The 23,634-nt window shown below is 35.9% G+C and overlaps 2 protein-coding genes across 3 annotated transcripts; both read left to right on the forward strand.

Moving 5' to 3' along the window:
• Positions 1-2,058: 2,058 nt before the first annotated feature.
• On the forward strand, positions 2,059-6,019 carry LOC113751487 (putative late blight resistance protein homolog R1A-10). Its single transcript, XM_027295515.1, has 3 exons — positions 2,059-2,831; positions 3,261-5,525; positions 5,767-6,019. The coding sequence occupies exons 1-2, from the start codon at positions 2,376-2,378 to the stop codon at positions 5,487-5,489; spliced, it is 2,685 nt and encodes an 894-aa protein (XP_027151316.1). The 5' UTR covers positions 2,059-2,375; the 3' UTR covers positions 5,490-5,525; positions 5,767-6,019.
• Positions 6,020-14,940: 8,921 nt separating this feature from the next.
• Positions 14,941-19,650, forward strand: LOC113753480 (putative late blight resistance protein homolog R1A-10). 2 transcript variants are annotated; one of them, XM_027297640.1, is made up of 3 exons: positions 14,941-15,538; positions 16,789-19,083; positions 19,169-19,650. In XM_027297640.1, the coding sequence occupies exons 1-2, from the start codon at positions 15,068-15,070 to the stop codon at positions 19,039-19,041; spliced, it is 2,724 nt and encodes a 907-aa protein (XP_027153441.1). In that variant the 5' UTR covers positions 14,941-15,067; the 3' UTR covers positions 19,042-19,083; positions 19,169-19,650. The 2 variants fall into 2 exon arrangements, with proteins under 2 accessions (XP_027153441.1, XP_027153442.1); XM_027297641.1 differs by having other exon boundaries at positions 16,789-19,064.
• The last annotated feature ends 3,984 nt before the right edge of the window (positions 19,651-23,634 follow it).

Raw genomic sequence — 23,634 nt, forward strand, 5'->3', positions numbered from 1 at the left:
AAAATCTATATATAGATGTTAAAATGACTGAAATGTGAATGCGGGGTCAGATAATTCTTTGTTTGTACTTGTAAATATTGGAAACACGGTTACATACTTATAATTAGAGGAAGAAAGCATGGAAAATTCCACATGCATGGGCACAGGATTGAGTGGCTGCTGGTTGAAATTTTTTATTTTTTCATTGCATTAGTTGATTCACCTAACTAATCAAATCAAACCGAAGGAGGAAATTACATGATGAGCAACCTCACCAATTCTTTTCTCATTTTTTGTCTCCATTCTTCAATTCCCTTCTCAACTTTTACAATTTCATTAATTGGCTCAATAATCTCAAGATAATACGCCATAGATGCCATCCGTCACGTATTGCAACATTACAATTTTTTAAGAATAGTGAATGGTCTTCCTTCCACATAAACAATTTATTGTCTATCATCTACTGCGGTTGGATCCCCGTAATGCTGACCAGACAAAGCACTAGTCCACAGCAAAATAAAGAAATGAAAAAATAATTGCTACCCCCAAAAAAAAAATGAAAAAGAGAAAACGTCATTAGAATTATGTGCTTGTTTCTTCTTTGTCTTGATCAAAACGTCATCAAAATCCAAGAATAAGGAAAGAAAAGAAAAAAAAGCAGATTACTTGGCCAAAAAGATGGAAGAGTGGAAACCTGATTCCTTGCTTGAAAGACCGGGGGAGATCACTTCACACGGGCAATATTCTGGTTGGGCTGAAGAAAGTATTGTACAATGACTAGGCTAGTGGCAGGAGGGAAACTGTAATGGAAGTTACCAAATAAAAATGTTGTTTATAGAGAATGAAGATTAAATTGTATTTTGGGTCAATCCGATTGAATTATGAATATTAAGCTTGCATGACTATTTGAGATTGGTACTTCAAGTTTTCAACAGAAATTTCCGAATAGCTAAATGGGATTCTATCTCAGATGGCAACATCTACGGTTCTACACGGATGGTAACGCGGTTGCTGCTGGTACGATGGCTTTCTTTATTTAAAAAAAAAAAAGAAGGCTTCTTTATCTTTAGGGATAATTTTAGAAACCTTCCCTCATGTTTCTAACAATTTCACTAAGCTCCCTTGAGGTTCAAAAAATTACACATACCTCTCTTGTTATTTATAATGACAATTTTACCCTTAAATATTTTCATGAAATTCCCTTATTTGATATGCTTATACTTAGAATGAGTTTTGAAATTATTTTTTCATTTTTTTTCCTTCTTATTCTTTTTTTTTATTTTTCTCCAATAAAACTATAAAACTATCGCTATTGCTTTTAGTTTCTATTGTAACCAAATGTCGAACTAGTAATTTTTTTGATGAGTTAATTTTATATGTAATCCAATATTTTTCCTGATCTTTATTTTCTATTTTTTGGTACTAAAATTAACAATAAATCAAAAAGAAATTACCCAAAATCACTACTAAATTATGATAATCCCATCATTTGAAAAATTCATAAACTCTAAATGAATTATTTCAACATTTTCTTTTCTATCTTATAAATCTAAATCCATAATAAAGTATCATCAAAAGTATACTATCATAGTGATAAAATTATTATTATAGTTGTTTATCAAATAATAGGTATGAACATGAAAAATTTGGCATATTTTTCTTATAATTATACTAGATAATCTTATAAATGTATAGAAAAATAAATTAAAACTCATTATATAAGGGAATTTTTGGGTATTCATTTAAAAAATGGACCAAATCAATATTATTTCAAGATTTTATTACTAAAATTATCAAATTAAGGGAGGTAAGTGTAATTTTTTAAATTTTAAGAAAGCCCAATGAAATTGTCAGAAACTTTAGGGGAGGTTTCTGAAATTATCCCTTATCTTTAACGTGGGGAAGAGGCGCAAGAAGTATCAACAGGAAAAGTACAATAAGCTTCCTGTTTACGAAAAAAAAAATATACATTTGCAAGTATACAACGTTATTTATATAGCCGCGGTCCATAGTGAATACTATACTGAATAGTGGAGAGTGAAAAACTACTACTGTTTCCTAAGCATCTTCTACCCGGCTGTTAACTCTTTTAAGCTTTATCTTCTTTGCTTTATCCTGCTACATTGCATTTTCTGTCTGCCACTTGCTTTAAGTTAATAATTTCTCCATCTCTGTCCCCAGAACAGGAAAAGCAGTGGTGGTCCGGTAATAGTAGTAGCTGTAGCATAATTTGTACATAGCATTTTCGGTGCTGTGTAGCTGAGTCAAGTCAACTCCACCTCTTATCTGCTAAGTCTCCTCTGGAATCTTGATATCAGTTCAGTTCAATTCAATCCTGATCCTCGACTCAGTTAGTCCAAGTAGCTTCCTAGGAGAGAAACAGATCTGAGTTAGAGATGTCTGTTCCAGATGCTGCAGTGACTTTTCTGCTGGACAACCTTCGCCAAGTACTGAGTTACAACTATCATTTGATCGCCGATGTACGAGATAACATTCTGATTCTTTGCCAAGAACTCGAGACTCTGAAGGCTCTGATGAGAGATTACTCGAGATACAATCACGACAGCGATTTTCTCAAGGAATTGGTGAAGGAAATAAAGACTGTAGTCAACCAAGCTGAAGATGCTGTGGACACTTATATCGTTCAAGCCTCGGTTCAAAGAGCAAGATCCTGGATATCTAAAACTTTTCACATAATTGATTATCCCACCAGGCTTCGGGACGTGGGGAAACAGATTGAAGAAGTTGGCAAGAAAGTGAGGGAGATTAATCAAGAAAAGGCCAGGAATGGCTTTGAGGCCCTGCAGTATCAAGTCATCGCCAGTCTTAACAAGATTCCAAAGCCTAAAGAGGTAAAAATAGACAAGCCAAACTCCTGCTTTCCATCTTTTGTTTAGTAAAGACTTTTCTATCTGTCTACTTATTTGTTTGTACATATTGTGGATGGTGCTGAAACATTACTAAAGTTCAACATTTTTAATCGATTCAAGAAATCTTGTCAATTTAATCCCTAATTGTTTGTTGCATATGAACTATATCCATTTAGTCTTTAATTAATATCAACATTCGGAATGTAAGTTATGTACCAAATGACGCTAGTAAGGAATATTGAGCTATCTCAATTAGGACATATGTACGAGTAATTAATTCCCTTGCTGTTACGAGTCAAGTATGGCTTTAGGAGTCGATTCTGTTTTCGGATCAAGATATTTATGTCACTGATTTTAGTCATTTCTTTCAAACGATCTTATGCATATTCTCACCGTGTATACTGCAACCAGGCACCAAAAGTAGAGGAAGAGCATGTGGTTGGTTTTGAGGAGGCAACGGAAAAAGTAAGCAAACTTCTCACCGGTGGATCACAACATCTTGAAGTAATCTCAATTGTTGGTATGCTTGGACTAGGCAAGACAACGTTAGCTAAAAAGGTTGTTAAGGATCCAATTGTTGATTATGAATTTATGATCAAGGCATTTGTTTACGTTTCAAAAGAATACGAGAAAAGGGAAGTGTTCCTCAGTATTCTAAGATCTTTTACACAAATCAACGATGAGGTGAATAAGATGGTAGAAGATCAGTTAGAAGAATATCTCCGCAAGCAGTTGGAGGGAAAGCAGTATTTAGTTGTGATGGATGATGTCTGGGAGAAAGAGGATTGGGATAGACTCAAAAAAGCTTTTCCAAGCAATAACAAGCGGTGCAGAGTTCTAATAACTACTCGAAATAAGAATGTTGCTGAATATGCAAGTCGGGGTATCCCTTTCCATAAGTTGGACTTTTTACCTCTAGAAAAGAGTCGGGAGTTACTTCGTTGGAAGGTCTTTGATGATGACAAGTGCCCAAAGGAGCTGCAGGAGTATGAGATAGAAATAGCAAATAAATGTGATGGATTACCACTTGCAGTGGTTGTCATTGCAGGTATTCTTTGGAACAACAAAGAGAGAATTGATTGGTGGAAACATGTGGCAGATAGTGTTAAGGATTACATTGCAAGGGATCAAGAGCAAACCACTAAGGTAATAGAACTAATGTACAAGCACTTACCAAATCACTTGAAGCCATGTTTCATTTACCTTGGTGTCTTTCGGGAAGACTTTGAGATCCCTGTTTGGAAGTTGTTGCGACTTTGGATTGCTGAAGGACTCATACTACAGGAAGGTGATATCAACTTGGAAGACATAGCAGAGCAACACTTGGAGGAACTTGTTGCGAGAAACTTAGTGATGGTTGGACAAAGAAGGTCAAATGACCGAATTAAAACTTGTCGCATCCATGACACTTTGCGTGAGTTTTGCAAGAATGAAGCTACAGAAGAAAATTTCTTCCAAGAAATAAAAAAGGATAAACTTGCGTTCTTTTTATCTGAACACCCAGCTTTGGATCAATATCGTCGGCTTTGCATCAATCATGTCAATGTTTTGGACTACATTTCACGGCCCACACCTTCTGGTAAGTGTGTCCGGTCTTTCTTGACTTTTGCCAAAGAAGAAACTACTGTGGAACCAAAACATGTCTCTGCAATTCCCAAAACCTTTAAGTTGCTTAGAGTGTTGGAGGTTCAATCTCTCACCTTCACCCGTTTTCCTCCTGATCTATGCCATTTGGTTCTTTTAAAGTATGTTGCTTTTTCTTCTAACATCTCAGTCCTCCCTCCGGCAATGTCTACCATGTGTAACATGCAAACTCTTATAGTCAATACAACATCACGCACCCTTGAAATCAAAGCAGATATATGGAAGATGCCACAGTTAAGGCATTTGCATACAAATGCGTCTACTCTTTTGCCCTGTCCAGATAACAAAAACCAAAGGAGCAAGGAAGAGGCTTTAATAGGTGAAAATCTTCTGACTTTGCATACTGTTTCACCAGAAAGTTGCAAAGAAGAAGTGTTTGAAAGGACTACCAGACTCAAGAAATTGGGAATACGCGGAAAATTAGCCAAGCTTTTTGAGATCAATGGCGAATCTAGTTTGTTTGGCTATCTTCGAAAGTTAGATTCGCTTGAAAATTTGAAGTTATTGAATGAGGATATATCCTCCAGGTTATTCGGTCTTCCTTCACATAAAAGTTTTCCCAGAGAGTTGACAAAATTGACTTTGTTAAATACGCTGTTGGATTGGAGTGAGATGTCCACATTAGGGAAGCTGGAAAATCTCGAGGTTCTTAAGTTGAAAGACAATGCATTCAAAGGAAGGTTGTGGCAAACAGAAAAGGGTGGCTTTCTTCGTCTCAAATTTTTGCACATTGGACGCACAGATTTGGTGGTATGGGAAGCTTCAGTGGATCAATTTCCAAAGCTTAAAAGCCTTGTACTCAGAAATTGTGATAAACTCAGAGCCTTCCCACATGACCTGGCAGATATTCCTAGCCTCCAGATGGTGGTCCTTCACTGCACAAATCCTTCGGTGGCTTCTTCTGCCAGGAAACTTCAGGTGCTGAAGCTAGAGCAAGCTCAAAGGGGCAACAAAACTAGTGGCTTCAAGCTCTCCGTATATCCTCCAGAACATTGAGTGCCAAATGCATCTGAGTTGTCCGTGCCTTCTCAGGTTGGTAGAATAACTCAGGATCCACTCTTCTTTGGTGATTTGTTCTTTTATGCTTTTTCTGGTCATTAGTGGAATTGTAAGGTTTTATGGCTGAAATTCTTTCAAGACTGCAGCTGCTAACATTGAGATTACTCTTCATTTCCACGGAAAAAAACTGGCATTTCTCTACGAGCAGTAACATTCATTTTCATCAGAACTACCAAATAGAGCTGACTTCACCTGGCCTCTTTTTTTTTTTCAGATTATTAATTCAGGATAAAATGGCCACTGATCTTCTGGTCTAAAGCGAAAGACTGTGAAGCACGACGTCTTCAAATTTAGTTTGGGTGTGCTTTTGATTTGTAAGAAATTTGGATGTGGGCTTTAAACCTTAATGTTAATTTCATGTAGAGTTTACTCCTGAGGAGGAGGAATTTCAACATTCACTTCCCCATCTTCTTAGCATAATTTGTCTCTTACATGGTGAAGAAACATTTGGTTCCTTTCTCGCGAAACTCCTGTTTCCAATTTAACTTAAAACGGAATCAAAATTGTCAATATGACCATATATTTCAATGATGAATGGTTAATGTTGGTTTTTTGGGGCATAAACTAAGAAACAACACCTTAGTGTTGCAAAAAAAGCTCATAAGAGACTTGTGGTGAAGGTAGAAAATGAGCTTATGTTCTACATTCATCAACTCACTATTTACAGTGATTACATGAAACAAACTAGTAAAATATCCAATTAACAATTATCCTAAAAAATCTCAACAAAACATAATCTTCTACTACTAGCAAATCTTATCTAAAATATTTGTTAACAAAAATCTCAACAAAACATAATCTTCTACTACTAGCAAATCTTATTTAAAATATTTGTTAACAAACCAACATGATCTTTGGTTAACAAATATCCTTATTTTCTAATAACTAAATTATTTTGATATCAAATATAATCTAGCAAAATATGTAGGAAAAGTTGCATATCCCAACACTCCTTCTTGCCACTTTTGTTGCAGATTTTGAATTGTCTTCTCAAATCTTTGAATCTTGTTTTGAACGAGACTTTTGTGAGAAATTCTGCAATTGATAATTAGCCTTGCAATGAACTTCTTCCTTTGGATTTTTATGCAAGCTAAATATTAGTCTTGCAACAAACCACTTCTTTTGTCTTCTCATGCCAAACTCCACATAAAAGATGATTTTTTTTAATGTTTCCAAATAACCTTCTCATAGGTTTAAAGTGGAACATTCTTTGACGATATTTGAACCTATACAGAAAATATGAAATTCTGCATGGTTCTTCATTTTGTCATGACCATCAAAATCTAAAGACTCAAAAACAGAAATGTTATAATCTTGATAAATATCAGGAAACAATTTGATACTTCCTAACTTATCAATGATCTCCTCCTGAATTTTTTCAGGATCTGAATTCTTGATTTCATCATCATGTTCCACTGTAGAATTGTCAAAATCTGACCAATTCATAGTGAAACTTCTCCTTTTTATTTTAATTGAGAATAATTTATTCTCAATCAAATCATTAGCTATTATCTTTGTGAAAACGGCATCAAAAACTGATATGTGAATGCTGGCCTTGGATCTCTGTCTGACTGCAGCTCTGTGGTCTCTAATTTGTGTATCCATCAGCTCTTCAAATGCTGATGAAACAAAATTCGTTTCCACCATATCCCGTAGATCATTGACTACCAAATAAGTCCAAAATTTTATGGCCCAAATTTGGTAAGTTTCACCACTAAAAGTTGAAACATTTGACAAAAAGTTCTTTCCTGTCATGGTTTTGAACTTATAAAGGATCCTCACCAATGCATCACTCTCAAAAAAAGAAGACTCAGGCCCTTAAGATATAGGCTCTGATACCACTTTGTTGGTTTTTTGGGGCATAAACTAAGAAACAACACCTTAGTGTTGCAAAAAAAGCTTATAAGAGACTTGTATTGAAGGTAGAAAATGAGCTTATATTCTACATTTATCAACTCACTATTTATAGTGATTACATGAAACAAACTAGCAAAATATCCAACTAACAATTATTCTAAAAATCTCAACAAAATATAATCTTCTACTACTAGCAAATCTTATCTAAAATATTTGTTAACAAACCAACATGATCTTTGGTTAACAAATACCCTTATTTTCTAATAACTAAATTATTTTGATATCAAATATAATCTAGCAAAATATGTAGGAAAAGTTGCATATCCCAACAGTTAAACTCCTTAATCTGAAATTTTATCTTGTAAAGTTACATGCATAAACATTTGCTGAGTTCTCACCTATGGAAGCTTTCAGTAACAATATGATGGAATCCAAATTTATTATGCTGAAGAGTAGTATTACGGCGTCACACTAATGAGAATTCAGTGAAAACATTTCAGTACCATCGAGTTACAAAGAACTATGTATGGGAATATCTATAGCTCAGTTCATAAGATTTAAATTGCTCCTCATTTCTCAGTTCATGATTCTAAGTTAAAAGTCGACCGATATCTTGAAAGAACTTCCAGCCCTCCAGCCTAATCTAACTTCTGTCGAAGCCATGGCCACACTTGGCATTTCAATGGTGATTTGTTGAACTCAAGGACAAAATGTGTCGCAAGCAAAATGTGACACCTGAAGGGACCAACTACATGATTAAATCAAAATGGTTTAATATTTTATTTGATCATCAGGAATGGGTGGAACAGAAGATCCGTTATGTCTATCGAAGGAGCTTTGAGCGCTTAACAGAAGATCCGTTATGTCTGCCCATATTCTACTAATAGCAAGTACCAAGGGTTTGGTTGCATTTGCCATTTGTATCTTTTTTGGACTAATTGGAGGGGGATGTTACTTCACCCGGTCAATTATGACTTTCAAGGGCCTCAGCAATTAGACAGAGGTTATTATGGGATGCAATTTCAGGTCCAAATAGGAAGTTATGCATTAACCCTGTACATAGCTTTTTGGAAATGGACAATGGTGGTGGTCGGGTCGGCTATCTTAGGAGATGAAAATGTTACATTTCTATATGAATGCCTCAAATATTATAGCCTGTAATTATACGGGCCTCTTCCAGAGAACCTCATATTCTTCAATTTTATTTTTTTTTTGAAGCACAAATTCTTCAATTTATACTTTGGCAAACTCCCATTATTAAAATTTTTTATGCTCCTTAGTTGAGTCCGTCTCCATTCTAAAATACGACAAAGGTTCAAAGGTTTCGGGTTTGTTTGGATAGCAAATTATTCTAAATAATATTTCACTTGCATCATAAACATATTTTCCAACCCACCTTTTTATATTATCAATCACTTTTTTATCTCACATACATCACATCACAAAAAATATTACAATAATTTTTTTAAATAATATTTCAAATAATACTCTATACTTGGTACATAGAATGCTACTCAGGAAGGCCAGATGAAGTAATTATACTATCATATGATGGTCCTTGCTTCTTAATGTAAATAATATGTGAGTATGAATACATAGATTATAAGATTTCAAAAATTAGACATTCTTTCCTCTTCTCTTTTGTTTCTTAATATCGTCCTCTCATACTTTAAGAAGAAATGTGAAATATTATTATTATTATAAATGTACATGCTCAAAATTTTAACTTACGATCTATGTTGTTGTATTTATTGAATTGGTTTTACTATAATGAAAAAATTGTGGGCAGTGCTTCGTCAAGGTATCTCATTAGCCTGCATTTACTGATGAAAAGTCCCAAGGTACGTAGTCTTGGCTCTTGCAAGGGAGAAAACAGAAGTAGTACTACATAAGATATCGGGAGTCGGGACAATTATTGACAGAGAGGCAGTGTTTTTAAACTCGGACCGGACCGCCGATCCGATCGGTTCAACCGGAAACCGGTCAAGTGTCCGGTCCGAGCTGCTCTAAAAACTCGGATGACAGAAACTCGATCAAGCCCGAGTCAAAACCGGGTTTGACCGGAAACCGGTAAAACCGATGAGAACCCGGTTTTTTTATTTGCCGTTTTTGTTGCCTTTTTTTTTTCTTTGCCTATCTAAATTCCTCCTGATCTCTCACCTCTCTAAAACCCATTTTCACCTCCTCAGCTCCTTCAATTTAGCCACCACAATCAGTGCTTGATATCGTTTTCTAAATAAGATTTAATCTTAGATATGGGGAAAAGACCAAAAAAAAAAAAGAAAGAGAGATGAAGAAAAGAGCAGATTGAAGAAAAAAGATAAAAGTTTGATTATTTGTTAGTTTTGAAAATAAATACCTAAGGATATAAGAATGGAAATCCTGAAAAGAAATAAGAAATAAGAATGGAAATAAAAACTCAAAAAAAAATGAAAAGCAGAAAGAATGGACAAGACTAGCTTGTCCACTTTGTTCTTGAAGTTGTAGTTAGAACCCAGAATAGACAAGACTTCAATGTCTATTGTAAAGCTTACTCTTGCACTGAATCCATATCAAGAGAACTAAAAAATCAAAAGCATTGTCAAAAATTCGCTGGAAAAACTTAAAGATTGCTCAACCTCTTCGAATTCGTCCATCTCAAAACACAGGGGAAATGTTTCTCAAAACATTCGGAGTGGCTGCCTAAGAGCTTTTGCCACCGATGGGCTTGAGACTTGAGAGCTTATGCGGCCTTCTATGTTCTATCCTTCTTTGGATTTTTTTTTTTTAAAAAAAAAGAAAAAGGAAGAGTGGAATGAACGGAGAACAGGAACAAGAAAAGGTTGCATTAGTTTAGAAAAGCCTTTGTCGGCGGTTAGAGGTAAAGGAGGAAGGAATTGGGGGAATATTACTGTAGGGTTCAAAAAGCTTTTTCAATATTGTATTCTAACCCCTTGGATATTGAAAAACTATTAACATACCTAGAAATGTTTCATAGTCTATAAATATTCTCCACAAATTTAACTTTGAACTTGTAAATATGCATTAAATTATATGAATTACTATTTGATTGTTCTAATTTCTTTGCACTTTCTTGTTAAACAGCTTTGAAACATCAAACACATATGTATACACCTTTATTGATATTAGCATGCTTTTAGATATTTTACATAATATTTTAATTTCAAAATAATTTTTATTAATAACATTGAAGTTATGACAAATCTAAACTTATGAAGTTGTAAACCACCAATTTAAAGATAAATTTTATATCTTATTTTGATTAAATATTATTAATAAATATTTATGACATATTTATGATGTCATTTAATTTGACCCCGGTTGAATCCGGTCGAATCTATTGACCCCTGACCCCTGAGTTCAGCCGAGTCAATACCTGGTCCGAGTCTGAAAACATAGCAGAGAGGATAGAATTTACCATGGTCCTTGACGGGCCAAAGAACAAACCAAAAATCTGGAAGAGGGGGGGGGGGTGGTAAAATATGCAAAACAGAGAAAAGAAAATCCACAGGAACGAAACTGTTAAAAATTGGGGCGATCCATGTGAAGTTTGAATTCTTGTTTATGTAGCCCCATCATTTCCTCACGTGACGACCATCAGATGGAAGAAGAGAAATTCACTGGATGGATGGATCGTGACATGGGTGTGTTTGGATTGAAATATTTGGAGATAAAATAATTTATTTCATAAATTTCAATCATCTTTTTATCCCACATACATTACATCATAAAAAGTGTTACAATAATTATCTCAATAAATCATCCAAATAAACTCCTAGCATGAATTTGCAGTATGATAGAAAACAAAATTACTGGTCAACAAGCCCACCATTATTCATAAGTGTGAAATGGATCCTTTTTTTTAAGGTAAACCAAAACGTTTGGATTGCTATTTTTAAAAATTTTTATAATAAAATATATTTTAATAATTTGATATATATATATATGTAAGATAAAAAAATAATTTAAAAATATGTTAAAAAAATATAAAAAAAATTTCAAGAAAAAAGACTTTTCAAACAAGGTTCAAATCATAGAGGTGACAACTTTAATCGGAAGGAAAATCATCCCACCGGACAGGACAGTCCTACGTTCCAGACCAAGTGTGGAATGAATTCTGCTGCTTGCTGCCAAACGTAATAGATTGGCTTTACTTTTCTCTATTTGCCACTTGCAATTATTCCATTTTGTTTAGACCCTCAAGAAAGCTATCTGCGAATCCTGCTTGCTGCCACATGTAATAGATAAGCTTTACTTTTCTCTATTTGCCACTTGCATTATTCAATTCTGTTTAGGCCCTCAAGAAAGTTTTCTTTTTTTGGTGCTTTATGCTCATCAGAGGATGTGTTCTCCACTTATATAATTCTCATTAGTTTTTTCCTTCCAAAAAGAAAAGAAATTGTCTTATTCATTGTCAACTACTTGCTTTTCTACACTTAATTTTTTTTTTCTTCTGTATTCATTCAATACAGAATGGGTTTCCAAATTTAATTCTGATAAGGTTTTTTTTTTTTGCATCAATCCATTTCATCTTGTCCATTGTCAAACGGTAGCTGAATTAGCTCAAAATTAATATGATAGCAGTCTCTGCATTAGTGTTTAAACATTCAATTGAAAGAAGCAATTCATAAAATGCATTCCATTTAAGCGAATGTACTTTTTGAGAAAATATATATTGATAATTTAAGCAAGTGTCATGAAGCATTTCCTGTTAGATTTTTTCCACCCAAGAATTGCAATACAAAGTATAAACCAGAATGAAACAACCAACGTGTGCTTCATTTCTGATTTGCCCCCCGGGGGGAGAAGGCTGGGGGCGCAAGAATTAGTACCAGTTCACATTCACTGTTAAATCATACATGTTAGTGATCGTTCACATTAGCTACTCATTGGATTTTGCTCTTCCTAAGCCAGCCACATTGGATTTCTTTTTCACTCTTTCAAGTGTGATAAAACCCGGCCAGTCAACAAAACCTGATGGAACGTGGTTAAAATAACTAGGATTAAAGGTTGGGTTTTCTTATCATTTTGGTAAAGATGTTCCATTGATTTTTCCCAGGCTTAAGCGCGAACAATATGATCAATTGTTCTTTTTATCCTTGTTATGTTGCCATTCTTTTATCAGGTCTAATGAAAGTCTGAAAAGGAGGATGATAGATGACAAATCGATCACCGAACCTGTGGAACTCCCTGTCCAGTAATATTTGTTTAAGCAGAAAAGCCTAACAATGGTGTCTTATGGCATGCAACCTGGAAACTGCCAATCAGTAATGGGGAAGGCCACATTTTGTCAGGCCAAAGTTTAGTCCTCTCCGGAGAAGGAGCCAGCATAATTGTGATTTTGGTGCGGTCAACGAAAAGGAATTTAAATCCCTCTTTGGATTGTACGTTGGGAGTTCAAATCTCACCCGCAATAAAAAAAATTCAAATATGATATCAAAACATCTCTTTGATTTAGTCAGGTCTGCATACTTATTAGTTCCTCACACAACTTTTTTAGCCTTCCCTCCTTATAGAATAAGATAGATTGCATTATACAAATGTTATCGTTACCGGAAAAAAAATTGTGATTTTGGTACAATTGTGCGGTCGGTTGCTGTATATTTTATATAATTTAATATATATACTTATATTGCTTTGTTGTAAACATTATAATTTTTGTTCTTATATATCAATTTAATAATTTAATATAACTACCTTCTGAAAAAAATTACAAAAGCTGTACCAATTGTACTGGCTCCTTCTATGACCAACTGCGTGCTTTGCTTTTAATTTTCTCTCTCTCTTTTTTTTTTTTAAATACTCATTGGACAATCGATTTGCCAATTTATTTCTGCCAAGGTTCTTTACCATTCTATTTCATCTTGATTCATTGTCAAGGAAGGAAGATGAAGTATTATGAATATGATAGCATTTTGAGCGATTAAACATTAACGTGTACAATCTAGACTAGAAACTACCACCATGCGCTCCATTTCCGTGAAGACCGAGATGCAATAATTAAATACTAATTAGACTTCAAACGGCCGTTTACAGTAATGATAGTGATCCTTCACGCTGCTCACATAATGAATGATAATGGCCTTGTTTGCAGATAAGTTTTTTGCTAAGTTTATTAGTTACAAGTTTTTTAAAAACTTTAATTACAATAATCTCAAACAACTTCTCAAAAATTTTAAATTATACATTTTAAAATATTTCAAAAAAATACAATTTAAAAATTTTTTTAAAAATTTTTACAGTAAATTACAGTAAAATTTTAAATAAATACTTAAAAAAATTCACTTGACAAATAGGGCCGATGATTTATAATTATTCTAATTGACCAAGATACAAAATTGCTAGGTAGGCATCATCATGATACGTGAACAAGAATATAAACAAAGTGTAATTATTCGAATCCAACAACTTTTGTTTTTTAGCATTTAGTGTTAAAATCCGGAACATGAACAAGAGTCAAATAAAAATGGTGCGAATAAGAAAAATTTTAAAGATTTGAGATGACTTCCGGGTAGGCGTATAGTAATAAATTGAAAAAGGTGGTGTGGCTATTAGCTTTTCTGAACCGTCATGGACGGTCATGTTTGGCCTTTACCCATAGATCGTAACGACACCCTTATAAATTGGTTAGTGTCGAGGGCCCACGTTTCTATTTAATAATTCAATTCAATACTTAAATTTAATAGATTCATCTTTTAACATATTCAGACACTTTTGATAATCAAATATAGAACATGTAATTTTATTAAATAGCATTGAATTTTTTGAACAAAACTTGTGTCAAAAAATAAGTTATAAACTATTCACGTATCACTTAATGCGATATATACATGAATGTATCATATTAATACTTAATAATTTAGTAATTTAATAAAAATTTTAATTTGTAAATTTTAATTTTATCAAATGCATACGTCAGACTTGGCCGATCAACAAATCAATGGAACAATCCAAGGGCCGGTGATGGAGCAACACATTGATCGGAGGGTAGAGAATTGTCCCCCTCAACTTTGAAAAACCAGATATTAGGCTAGTATACATGCTTTCAAATATAATCCATTTAAAAGAGGAAAATCTAATCCATTTGTCTTGGATTTGCAACCCCTAAAATTCTTGTAGAATTTCCGTCTACTACCGAATAGCCCCTTAAGAAGCCAAATATTTTTCCAATATCATATTTGAAAAGTAAATGATACCACTTATATAAGAATGAATGTATAAACTTATAACTAAACTCAATTTCTTTTTACATATATAATAAGCAAAGCTTAAGTTATATGTAATTGACCCAATGCTATGCATTCCTTAACCACAGTTCCTATGTGTGTATATGTATACGTACGAATATGTGTGTGTGTAATATAGGAATACAAAAAATTTCTTTGTTTATGCTTTTATGATCAACAAGTAGCTTAATGGTTACCAGCTGTAGAATTAATACTAGAAAATGAGTTGCTGGGGCCACTTGAAGTCAAGTCAACTATGTGTCTGTACATGTTGATCAATGAAGTTCAATGTACTGGTAGTCTTTTTTTACAATTCTCACAAAACTATGTACGAGTCGACCTTGCACAGCTAGAGCCTCTCATCTCATGATCTAATCCAAGTTGGTTGATTTCTAGCTTTCAAGAAACAAATCAAGATCGGCGGTGAGAGATATGGAACAGGCTATACAGGTTTCAGTAGGATTTGCCTTGCAAAATCTGCTGCAATTGATCGATGAGAATCGCAGATTGATAAGCGATAACTATGAGAAAATCACCGATCTCCAGGCAGACGTCCGGCTCTTGAAGGCTTTCATGGCCGAGTACACTGCAAAGTACCGCAACTCAAAGCCCCTGACGGAGCTGGCGGACGAGATCAGAAGCCGGGTTTTCGAGGTCGAAGATCTGATGGAAACATACATCGCGGAGGAGATGCATTACCAAGGCAAGAATATCTTCAAGAAAGCAGTACGCGCCAGAGAACACCTAAGTAACCTCAGGATCTTAGGTGAAACGGTGCAAAAGCTGAGTGCAAAGGTGAAGAAGACCAACGAGGACAACAAGGAGATTGGCCTCCACCTCGTGGCATTAGAAGAGTTGTCAAGAGAGTCATCAAGACGTAGTTCAATGTCTGAAGAAAATCAGGTAACTAATAGTACCTAAAATTTGTTTACTGTTACAAGTTAATTTGTAATTGCATGATTGCATCTGCCCACTTCATTTGGACAAGTTCATGGTTGGATGGAATGTTTTAGTTCTTCCATTGCAATTTCTTACCATTTATACATATACATACACGCTGCGGACAAACCAAATTCTTGATGCATGATATTCCTCAGCACTTAAGCTCAGTTGCCAGTAAGTTCTAAATAGTGATTATGTTAATGGGTTGTTGGTCTACATAATTTATAACGTATGTAATGAGTATGCCTATGAGGCAAATCATCAATAAACACTGAATTATACCTTTTTTTTCGTTTGAAAGAAGAACACGTTTGCATTTGCACTGAACAGGAAAGTTTGATGCTAGAATAAATAAATCAAATGCATATGAAATATTTTTCTTACTGTTTGTCTGATTATATGGCTCTCCATTTTCTAGATTATTTGCAAAATAGTACTCTGTAATAAGTTTAAAGAAATTCTATAAATTTTCTGTGGTCCAATATAACTATAGTTTTTGATTATATATATTACTATTTGTCAGGCAGATGGTCATTTCAACGGTTTACATAAATAGGAAAATATCTTCTTTCTTGTACTGTAAGTGGGAGGGCTCAAACCCAAGACATTTCACTTAGACTCCCTCCCCCGAATCACCCAACCCAACCCTCCTCCAAATATCACTGTGAGGAGCATATAAAATGAAAATCTAAATTAAAAGAATGAAATATTCCAACTAAGAGAAAAGATGCTATTATGTTACGTATGAGCAATTCCTTTGCGCATTAACACACTAAACAAAAAGATTATAATTAGTATTGAGAAGAAATGATAGATATGTCATCAATGAAAATAAACTACTAAGAAAGAAAAAGAAAAAAAAAAGAGATTCACTCAACAAGCAACAAAAGCCAGAAAAGAAAAGGAAAGCAAAAGCAATACATAAATATTATACATTACCAATGTTGTATTCTGTCAACACATCCATTTGTATAGGATGTAGCTTTCTCCATTGATAGTATATACAATAGTGGGTCTGGATGCATGACAACTAATCATGAATTGACTTCGAATTTCAAATTTGATATATATGGCATGCATCCAATCTTCCTTATGTAGTAGTTTATTCAATAGGTTTTTAAATATAATTTTATATATTAATTCTTTTGATATATTTAAGGAAAACGTCCAAGGCATATTTTATAGTGATTCTTCTATTTTCATTGTAATAGACTGGAGGCAATCAAGAACCAGACAGAATCATTGGGTTTGAAGATGCAGCTGATAATGTATTGGAACTTCTCGGTGGGAAAAAACTGGTTCAAGGCAAATCTGATGGAGAGGAGCAGAGCAATTCCGACGCAGAGCAGCACAGTGAGTCAAAGGAGCTAGAAATAGCATCAATACATGGAATGCTTGGGCTAGGAAAGACAACACTTGCAAGAAAGGTCTTGAACGACTTAAGAATCGAGTATCATTTTTTTACTCGTTTATTTGTCACTGTTTCAAATGAATACAACAAGAAAGAAGTGCTTCTTAGCATACTAAGTGTCTTCATCAAGAACATTAGGGAGCAGGACAAGACGGTGGAACAATTAGTTGACATGGTCAAACACGAATTGAAGTACAAGTATTTGATTGTCATGGATGATGTTTGGCAAAATGAAGTTTGGGAGGATATCAAAAAATTTTTACCCGACAACAGCAAGGGCAGCAGGGTATTAGTGACTACTCGAATCGAGTCTGTGGCCAACTATGTTGCAACAAAGACTAAACCATATAAATTGCGGCTTATGTTTACAGAAGAGGCTGAAGAATTACTGAGGACCAAGGTTTTCGACGAAAATACATGTCCAGAGGAACTGGAATCCATTGAAAAGAAGATTCTCGCTAAGTGTGACAGGCTACCACTGGCAATAGTGGTAACAGCTGGTATTCTTAGGAATCATCCAAAAGATCTTACATGGTGGGAAGATGTGCTTAATGGTGTAGCTGAGTTAGTTGATAATAACCACCAAAAAAGGATTGATGAATTAATAAGACGGAGTTATGATAACTTGCCTGACATACTCAAATCGTGTTTTCTCTACCTTGGTGTCTTCCCTGAAGACTTGGAGATCCCCGTGTCGAAATTGTTGCAATTGTGGATCGCTGAGGGGTTTATTCCCCAATCTGAGAGAGCAAGCATGGAAAAAATAGCAGAGTTATGTTTGAGGGAGTTGGTTGGCAGGAATTTAGTGATGGTGCGAAGGAGAACTTTAAGTGGTCGGATTAAGACATGTATAATCCATGACACACTGCGTGACTTCTGCAAGAAGATGGCCAAAGCAGAAAATCTTTTCCAACAAGTTCACGTGGACACCAATTCATCTTCTGGCCGTCGCCTTACCTGTATTAACTCTTACTTCCAAGAGTACGTTCAAAAAGAACAGCCTGCGGAGAAAGTCCGCTCATTCTTGAGCTTTGGGGAAGAAACTACGTTGAGGAAGGATCTTTGCTCAAATATATGTAAGCACTTCAAACTACTCCGAGTGTTGGATATTTTATCTGTCAAGCTTCCTGGTCGTTTTCCGGCCCAACTACCTAACCTTGTTCTCCTAAAGTTCATTGCCATCTGTTGTGAGCTCCAAATCCTTCCCAAAAAGATGTCCAGCCTGGTAAACTTGCAAACTCTTATCGTTTACACAACCCACCCGACCCTCAGAATAGAAGCTGACATTTGGGGAATGACAAAGCTAAGGCATTTGCGTACCAATACCTCCACATTCTTGCCTGAGTGTTCAAGGCAATGCTCTAGCAGTGAAAACCTACAAACTCTATCTACTGTTGCACCTGAATGTCTCACAAATGATGTGCTTGAGAGGACTAAGAAACTCAAGAAGCTTGGTATACGTGGGAACTTGGGCACTCTTGTGAAGGCCAATGGTGAGTCTCGTTTGTTTGACATGCTCTGCGAACTAGTCTCCCTTGAGAATCTGAAGTTACGGAATGATGATGTAACTTCCAGGCTACTTGCTCTTCCTCCAGCACACAAATTCCCAGCAAGATTAACAAGGTTGAGTCTGCAGGATACAAGTCTAGATTGGCAAATTCACATGCCTATACTTGGAAAGCTTCGGTTTCTTGAGGTTCTCAAATTGAAAGACAATGCTTTTATGGGAGAGGATTGGCAAACAGAAGGAGGGGGATTTCGTTGTCTCAAAGTTCTGTTCATTGGGTCTACAAATTTAAAGTCTTGGGATGCTAAAGCCACTAATTTCCCACAACTCAGATGCCTTGTCCTCAAGCAGTGCAAGAAACTTGTGCGGATCCCATCTGACTTTGTATACATGAAACACCTTGAGATGATTGACCTAGAATATGCCAAGGATTCAGTAATTTCTTCTGCCCGGAGAATTGTGCAACAACAATTAATGGAAATTATTGCGCGGCCAAATGAGAACAAGACTACCCCGATTAAGCTCACTGTTTATCCTCCAGAATAGTGATGGCCGAGTAAACATGCTCCGTAAGTGCTTCTTTGACAGGTTGGTGAAACAGTTCTAACTTGTACTTTTGGATCTATTTCTTAATGCATAATCTTCTATGGAATTGAAGGATCACATTTTGCAGGAATTCATGTTTACTAGCTTCGCGTTGTGCTCTTCAAATGAACCTTGAAATGGTGGAACTGAAGCTTCTATCTCCTGGCGTGCTTTCTTCTCTGTTCTGTGTTAATAAAGCCTAGCTGCCTGGCTCTGGGCAACAGCGTTCAGCTGCTATGCTGTCTTTGGGTTGTTTTTGTTCGGCATCTTGGGTAATGTCAAGTTTTCTTTTCAACAAGTTTATTGTGAAGAAATTAAGGCCACAGATCTCCTGCCCAATAAAGTGATGGAGAAACAAGGTGGATAGGTATTTTGTTTCAGCTAGGAGACTGCTTGTTCAAATATAGAGCCTTGTGTTTTCTTCCTGTTGCGAGGTCCGGCTTTTGCCTTGTGATCTTGTTTCCTTGTATTGTCAAGTTTGGGTTGAATCCCAGATGTACTCTTCTATATGTTATTTATCTCCTTTCCATTTCATAATTCAAGGAACGCAACCAGGTTATCTTGTCTGAATGCTTAAATTCTTGTTGGATTTTGGCCCGGGACGCATAAACCAGTTACATTAGAAGCGAGAAGAGATATTTTTGCAAACAGAAGTGGCTGAACTCGCGGGGACCCTGAACAGAAATGCTAGAATGACTTGGGGGCTCTGAGTCAAACTCCCAAGTCTCCTGCTGCGTGCTGATTAGATTTCGTACGTTCTAATCAAAACTTCGGGGAAAAAAAGTAATTAGATATCGACAAGGGAAGCAAATGAAGAAACCTAATGTTGCGACCTCGCAAGTTAGATAAATTGACGGGAGTCTTTAAACTTTACATTAATGTTGTAAACTTTTTTTTCTTTTTTTTTCGAGTTATTATTTCCTCTTGACACTTGAATACAAAAAGGGGAGAGGGGGGTCATTGGGGTTGATAAATTCGCTACGAATTTTGCCTAGTCCACTCCCAGGATAGCCAGTTTGTGGGAAAGAGATGGCATACATTTGAGTCAAATTTTTTGAGTGAATTTGTCAGTTTTAACAAAGCTACATAGCCACATATAAACGAGAATTCCATCCCAAATTTTCTTTTACTATTAGTTTTGCCATACGGGTACTCTTATTTTTACCTGTGATCTGAATTTTGAATAGTGATAGGTGAATCAAAAAATGCCAAAAACGTCAGTAATAAGACTTCATTTTGCTAAGGGTATGTTCTGTGTCTAATGAGGGGCTTGGTCAAGACCTCTCAACATTGTTTCAGTGTATTGGTAAATCAAGTTTGATCTGAATCTTGTTCTCATCTCTGATGTAGTTTTCCAATTCTCTGCAGATCATTTCAGTTGGTTACCTTCCTAACCAAGAAAAGTAAGTGTGATCTGATAAATTTGGTTACAAGTTCCCTGTGTTCGGCTTCTTGACTTTGTTAATCGACTTGCAAACTCTTGATCATGAATTGGTCTTTTTCATCCCTCAATCTGCATATTTCTTCTCTTTGATCGATTGGCGTTTCACATTGTCTAAGCGATGGACCTAGTTTAACTTTGTCTGTAAAGGTTGAAAATTTTGAAGTATCAGGTGAGTGATTACACTTGAACTTTTATCAAGAATCCAAACACCAATGGCACAATGTTGAAAATTCCTTTATTGTGATGTGAAACTTCAGCGAGCGTAAATTGATAGAGGATTTAACAATCATGGTAAACTAGTCATGTCATGATTATTAAGTTAGACAATCTGTTTACTTTGTAAAATCGATCATGCACAGTAGTATTTTCCAGCGCTGCATTTGTTCTCATCTCTAAGTCTCCACATCCAACATTTGAGCTGCATTAATTTTGTTAAAGCCGCCTAGATAAATTGAAAAGATCAGGAAGTTAAAGACGGTGAATGATCATACCCAGATCTACCAGAGGGAGCAGGGACTTGAACCCGAGCTGATGCCTCAAATACGTTCAAGAGAATGATGATCCACATCATGATGAAAACCAAACGAACAACAAACGATTTCCTCAACATCTCTAGCTTCTCGAATGTTTTAATTTCTATTGCTTTAATCTCATGGTCTACTCGTAGGATTAGGTTCTCCTTTTATAGACATGCATACTTTGGATTAATAGTGACAAAGGTCCTTTGAACCCGTGTGTAGCAGGAGCAAAATGAGCAAAACTTCAGAAAAACGAGGGTGAAGAATATTCAGCTTTTCTGTCAAAGGAAGCATCCCATTCCCACCTGCACGACTTTGTGACCGTGAATTAGTCAGATGGAAGAAATTACGTAGAATTGATGAAAAGACGAAGGGGAAACTTTTGTACTTAAAAAAAGAGCAAATTGTGCAAAATATCACTAAATTATTACGAATTGCCGGTTCTGTCATTAAACTTTTTTATTAGCCAAAAGTGTCACTAAACTAGTAATTCTGTACCATTTTAGTCACTCCATGTATTTGTGCCGTTAGGAGAGACGGAAATCAACTTTTTCAGGGACAATTTCACCTGGCACAGCTGTTAAAAAATTTATACCCTCATTCTTCTTCGTCCTCGTCTTCTTCCTCAAAGTCACAGCAAAAATTAGACCCACCACCTGCTGAATTCCTCTACCCAATTTCTGGGTCTTTGATGTCTGATCCTGTGGTGGTTTCTTCTGGCAGAGCTAAACTGAAAATCCCACCTGCTGCATGCTCCTGAGACTCCTCAAATCCAACCTTTAACAAATCAACCAGAATCGGAACCATCCCAGATCGAACAATCTTCACTTTATTCACATTAGCAAGCGAAAGATTCACAATCGAAGCAACTGCATTCGTCTACACAATTAGATATCTTGAAACCAGCAGAGGTTTTATCGCTTGTAAAAGCTTGGGGGTACAGAGTCTTACCTTAGCTTCTTCATCGTTTGCTCTAGTGGTTTTTCGTAAAAGAATCACTGCTTCCTCCTGTTCCATCACATCCAAACTCTTGAACTTTGTCACAAACATTTCATCCATACCAATACCAGTACCAATTCCATCTGGTTTACCCAGAGCTTCATCGTATACTGTTTCTGAAGAAGATGATGACGATTGACGGAGCTGATGATGATGGCGAAGAATAGCAAGCTGGACGAGTGGCAAATGGGAGAAAAGGGGTAGCGTTTGCAATCACAGATTCCTCCGAAGACGAGGGTAATTGTTGCGGGGATTCAAATCAGAAGCCGCATGAGAAAACAGAAATGGAGGGTTATTCTCTACCCCTCTCAGCAGCTCCGTTTCAGAAACTGAAGGTTCCTGTTGAGAGGCCGTTTTTGCTTGAACAATGGTGGTTTCCATGGAAGAATAATCAGGTGGGGAGGGGATTTCGACACGGGATTGTCGACACCGGTTGATAATTGAAGATTTAAGAGCTAAATTAGGAATTACAGCGAAAAAATCAGGGGTTGAGCCATCGGATAAATTTGGGATAACCCCTAAATCCTTGCAAACTTCAACAGGTGGGTTTAATTTTTGCTGTGACTTCGAGGAAGAAGATGAGGACGAAGAAGAATGAGGGTATAAATTTGTTAACAGCTGTGCAGACGAAATTGCCCCTCAAAAAGTTAATTTCTGTCTATCCTAACGGCACAAATACACGGAGTGACCAAAACGATACAGATTTACCAGTTCACTAACATTTTTGGCTAATAAAAAAATTTAGTGATCAGAACCGGCACTTCGCAATAATTTAGTGACATTTCGCGCAATTTGCTCAATAAGAGAGAGAGAGAGAGAGAGAAAAGAAAAGGAATTGAAAATTTGCCCAGGTTGAGTGCAAAATCTATTTTTCTGGTGAAGTTCCTGAATAAGAAGACCCTTTGACAATGTCATATGTTCTCACTTCTCAGTGAAAGAAATGTATTAAGCCCCAAACGCAGTTCACTAGAAATAATTATTAAGAGGCAAACACCTAATTTTCTACCCATTTGACTTGGAGTGCCTGGTGCGACTAATTTCCACTGGGGTAGTGTCTAAGTTGCCTTTGTGCAACACATCGAGGAAAATCAGAGACATATATTATCTTCTTTAACGGCATCTCAAATTTGCATCATGGACGGCTGAAAATGCATCAGACAAGCCATGATCAAGCATGGCAACGAACCCAAATGCTCGAAGGAAAGGTAGCAGATCAAGAGTGAGGAACTGGACTAGAGAAACAACAATGAAGCATCACAAAAGAACCAAAATGCTGAAAGACAGCATCACAAATACATCAGTTTTTTAAGGGGGGCTAAATAAATTGTAGAAGTTCTGAAAAATAACATAACATTAATGATGGGGAAAAAGATATATTTAGGAGATACATAGCAGACATGAATAATGTTGTCGTCCACGAAAAAATTAGTCCTGATAGTTACATAATTCTGGTGCAGAGAGAGAAGGAGGGTAAATACTTATAATTGTATATACGACGTCATTTCTCAACCTTTTCTCCACAATGCCATAATGGTGGGCTCATGGTCTGCAGCCCTTTCATCAGCAAGAAAGCAACGTAGAGAATTTGGGGTT

The sequence above is a fragment of the Coffea eugenioides genome, chromosome 11, assembly GCF_003713205.1.
Source record: "Coffea eugenioides isolate CCC68of chromosome 11, Ceug_1.0, whole genome shotgun sequence".
Classification (NCBI taxonomy): domain Eukaryota; kingdom Viridiplantae; phylum Streptophyta; class Magnoliopsida; order Gentianales; family Rubiaceae; genus Coffea; species Coffea eugenioides.

What these genes read in the sequence shown, in the direction of transcription:
- LOC113753480 (XM_027297640.1), top strand. Translation starts at nt 15,068, where the DNA reads ATGGAACAGGCTATACAGGTTTCAGTAGGATTTGCCTTGCAAAATCTG. An exon ending in CAATGTCTGAAGAAAATCAG is followed by an intron (nt 15,539 to 16,788) that starts GTAACTAATAGT and finishes TCATTGTAATAG; the next exon opens with ACTGGAGGCAATCAAGAACC.
- LOC113751487 (XM_027295515.1), top strand. Translation starts at nt 2,376, where the DNA reads ATGTCTGTTCCAGATGCTGCAGTGACTTTTCTGCTGGACAACCTTCGC. An exon ending in AGATTCCAAAGCCTAAAGAG is followed by an intron (nt 2,832 to 3,260) that starts GTAAAAATAGAC and finishes TACTGCAACCAG; the next exon opens with GCACCAAAAGTAGAGGAAGA.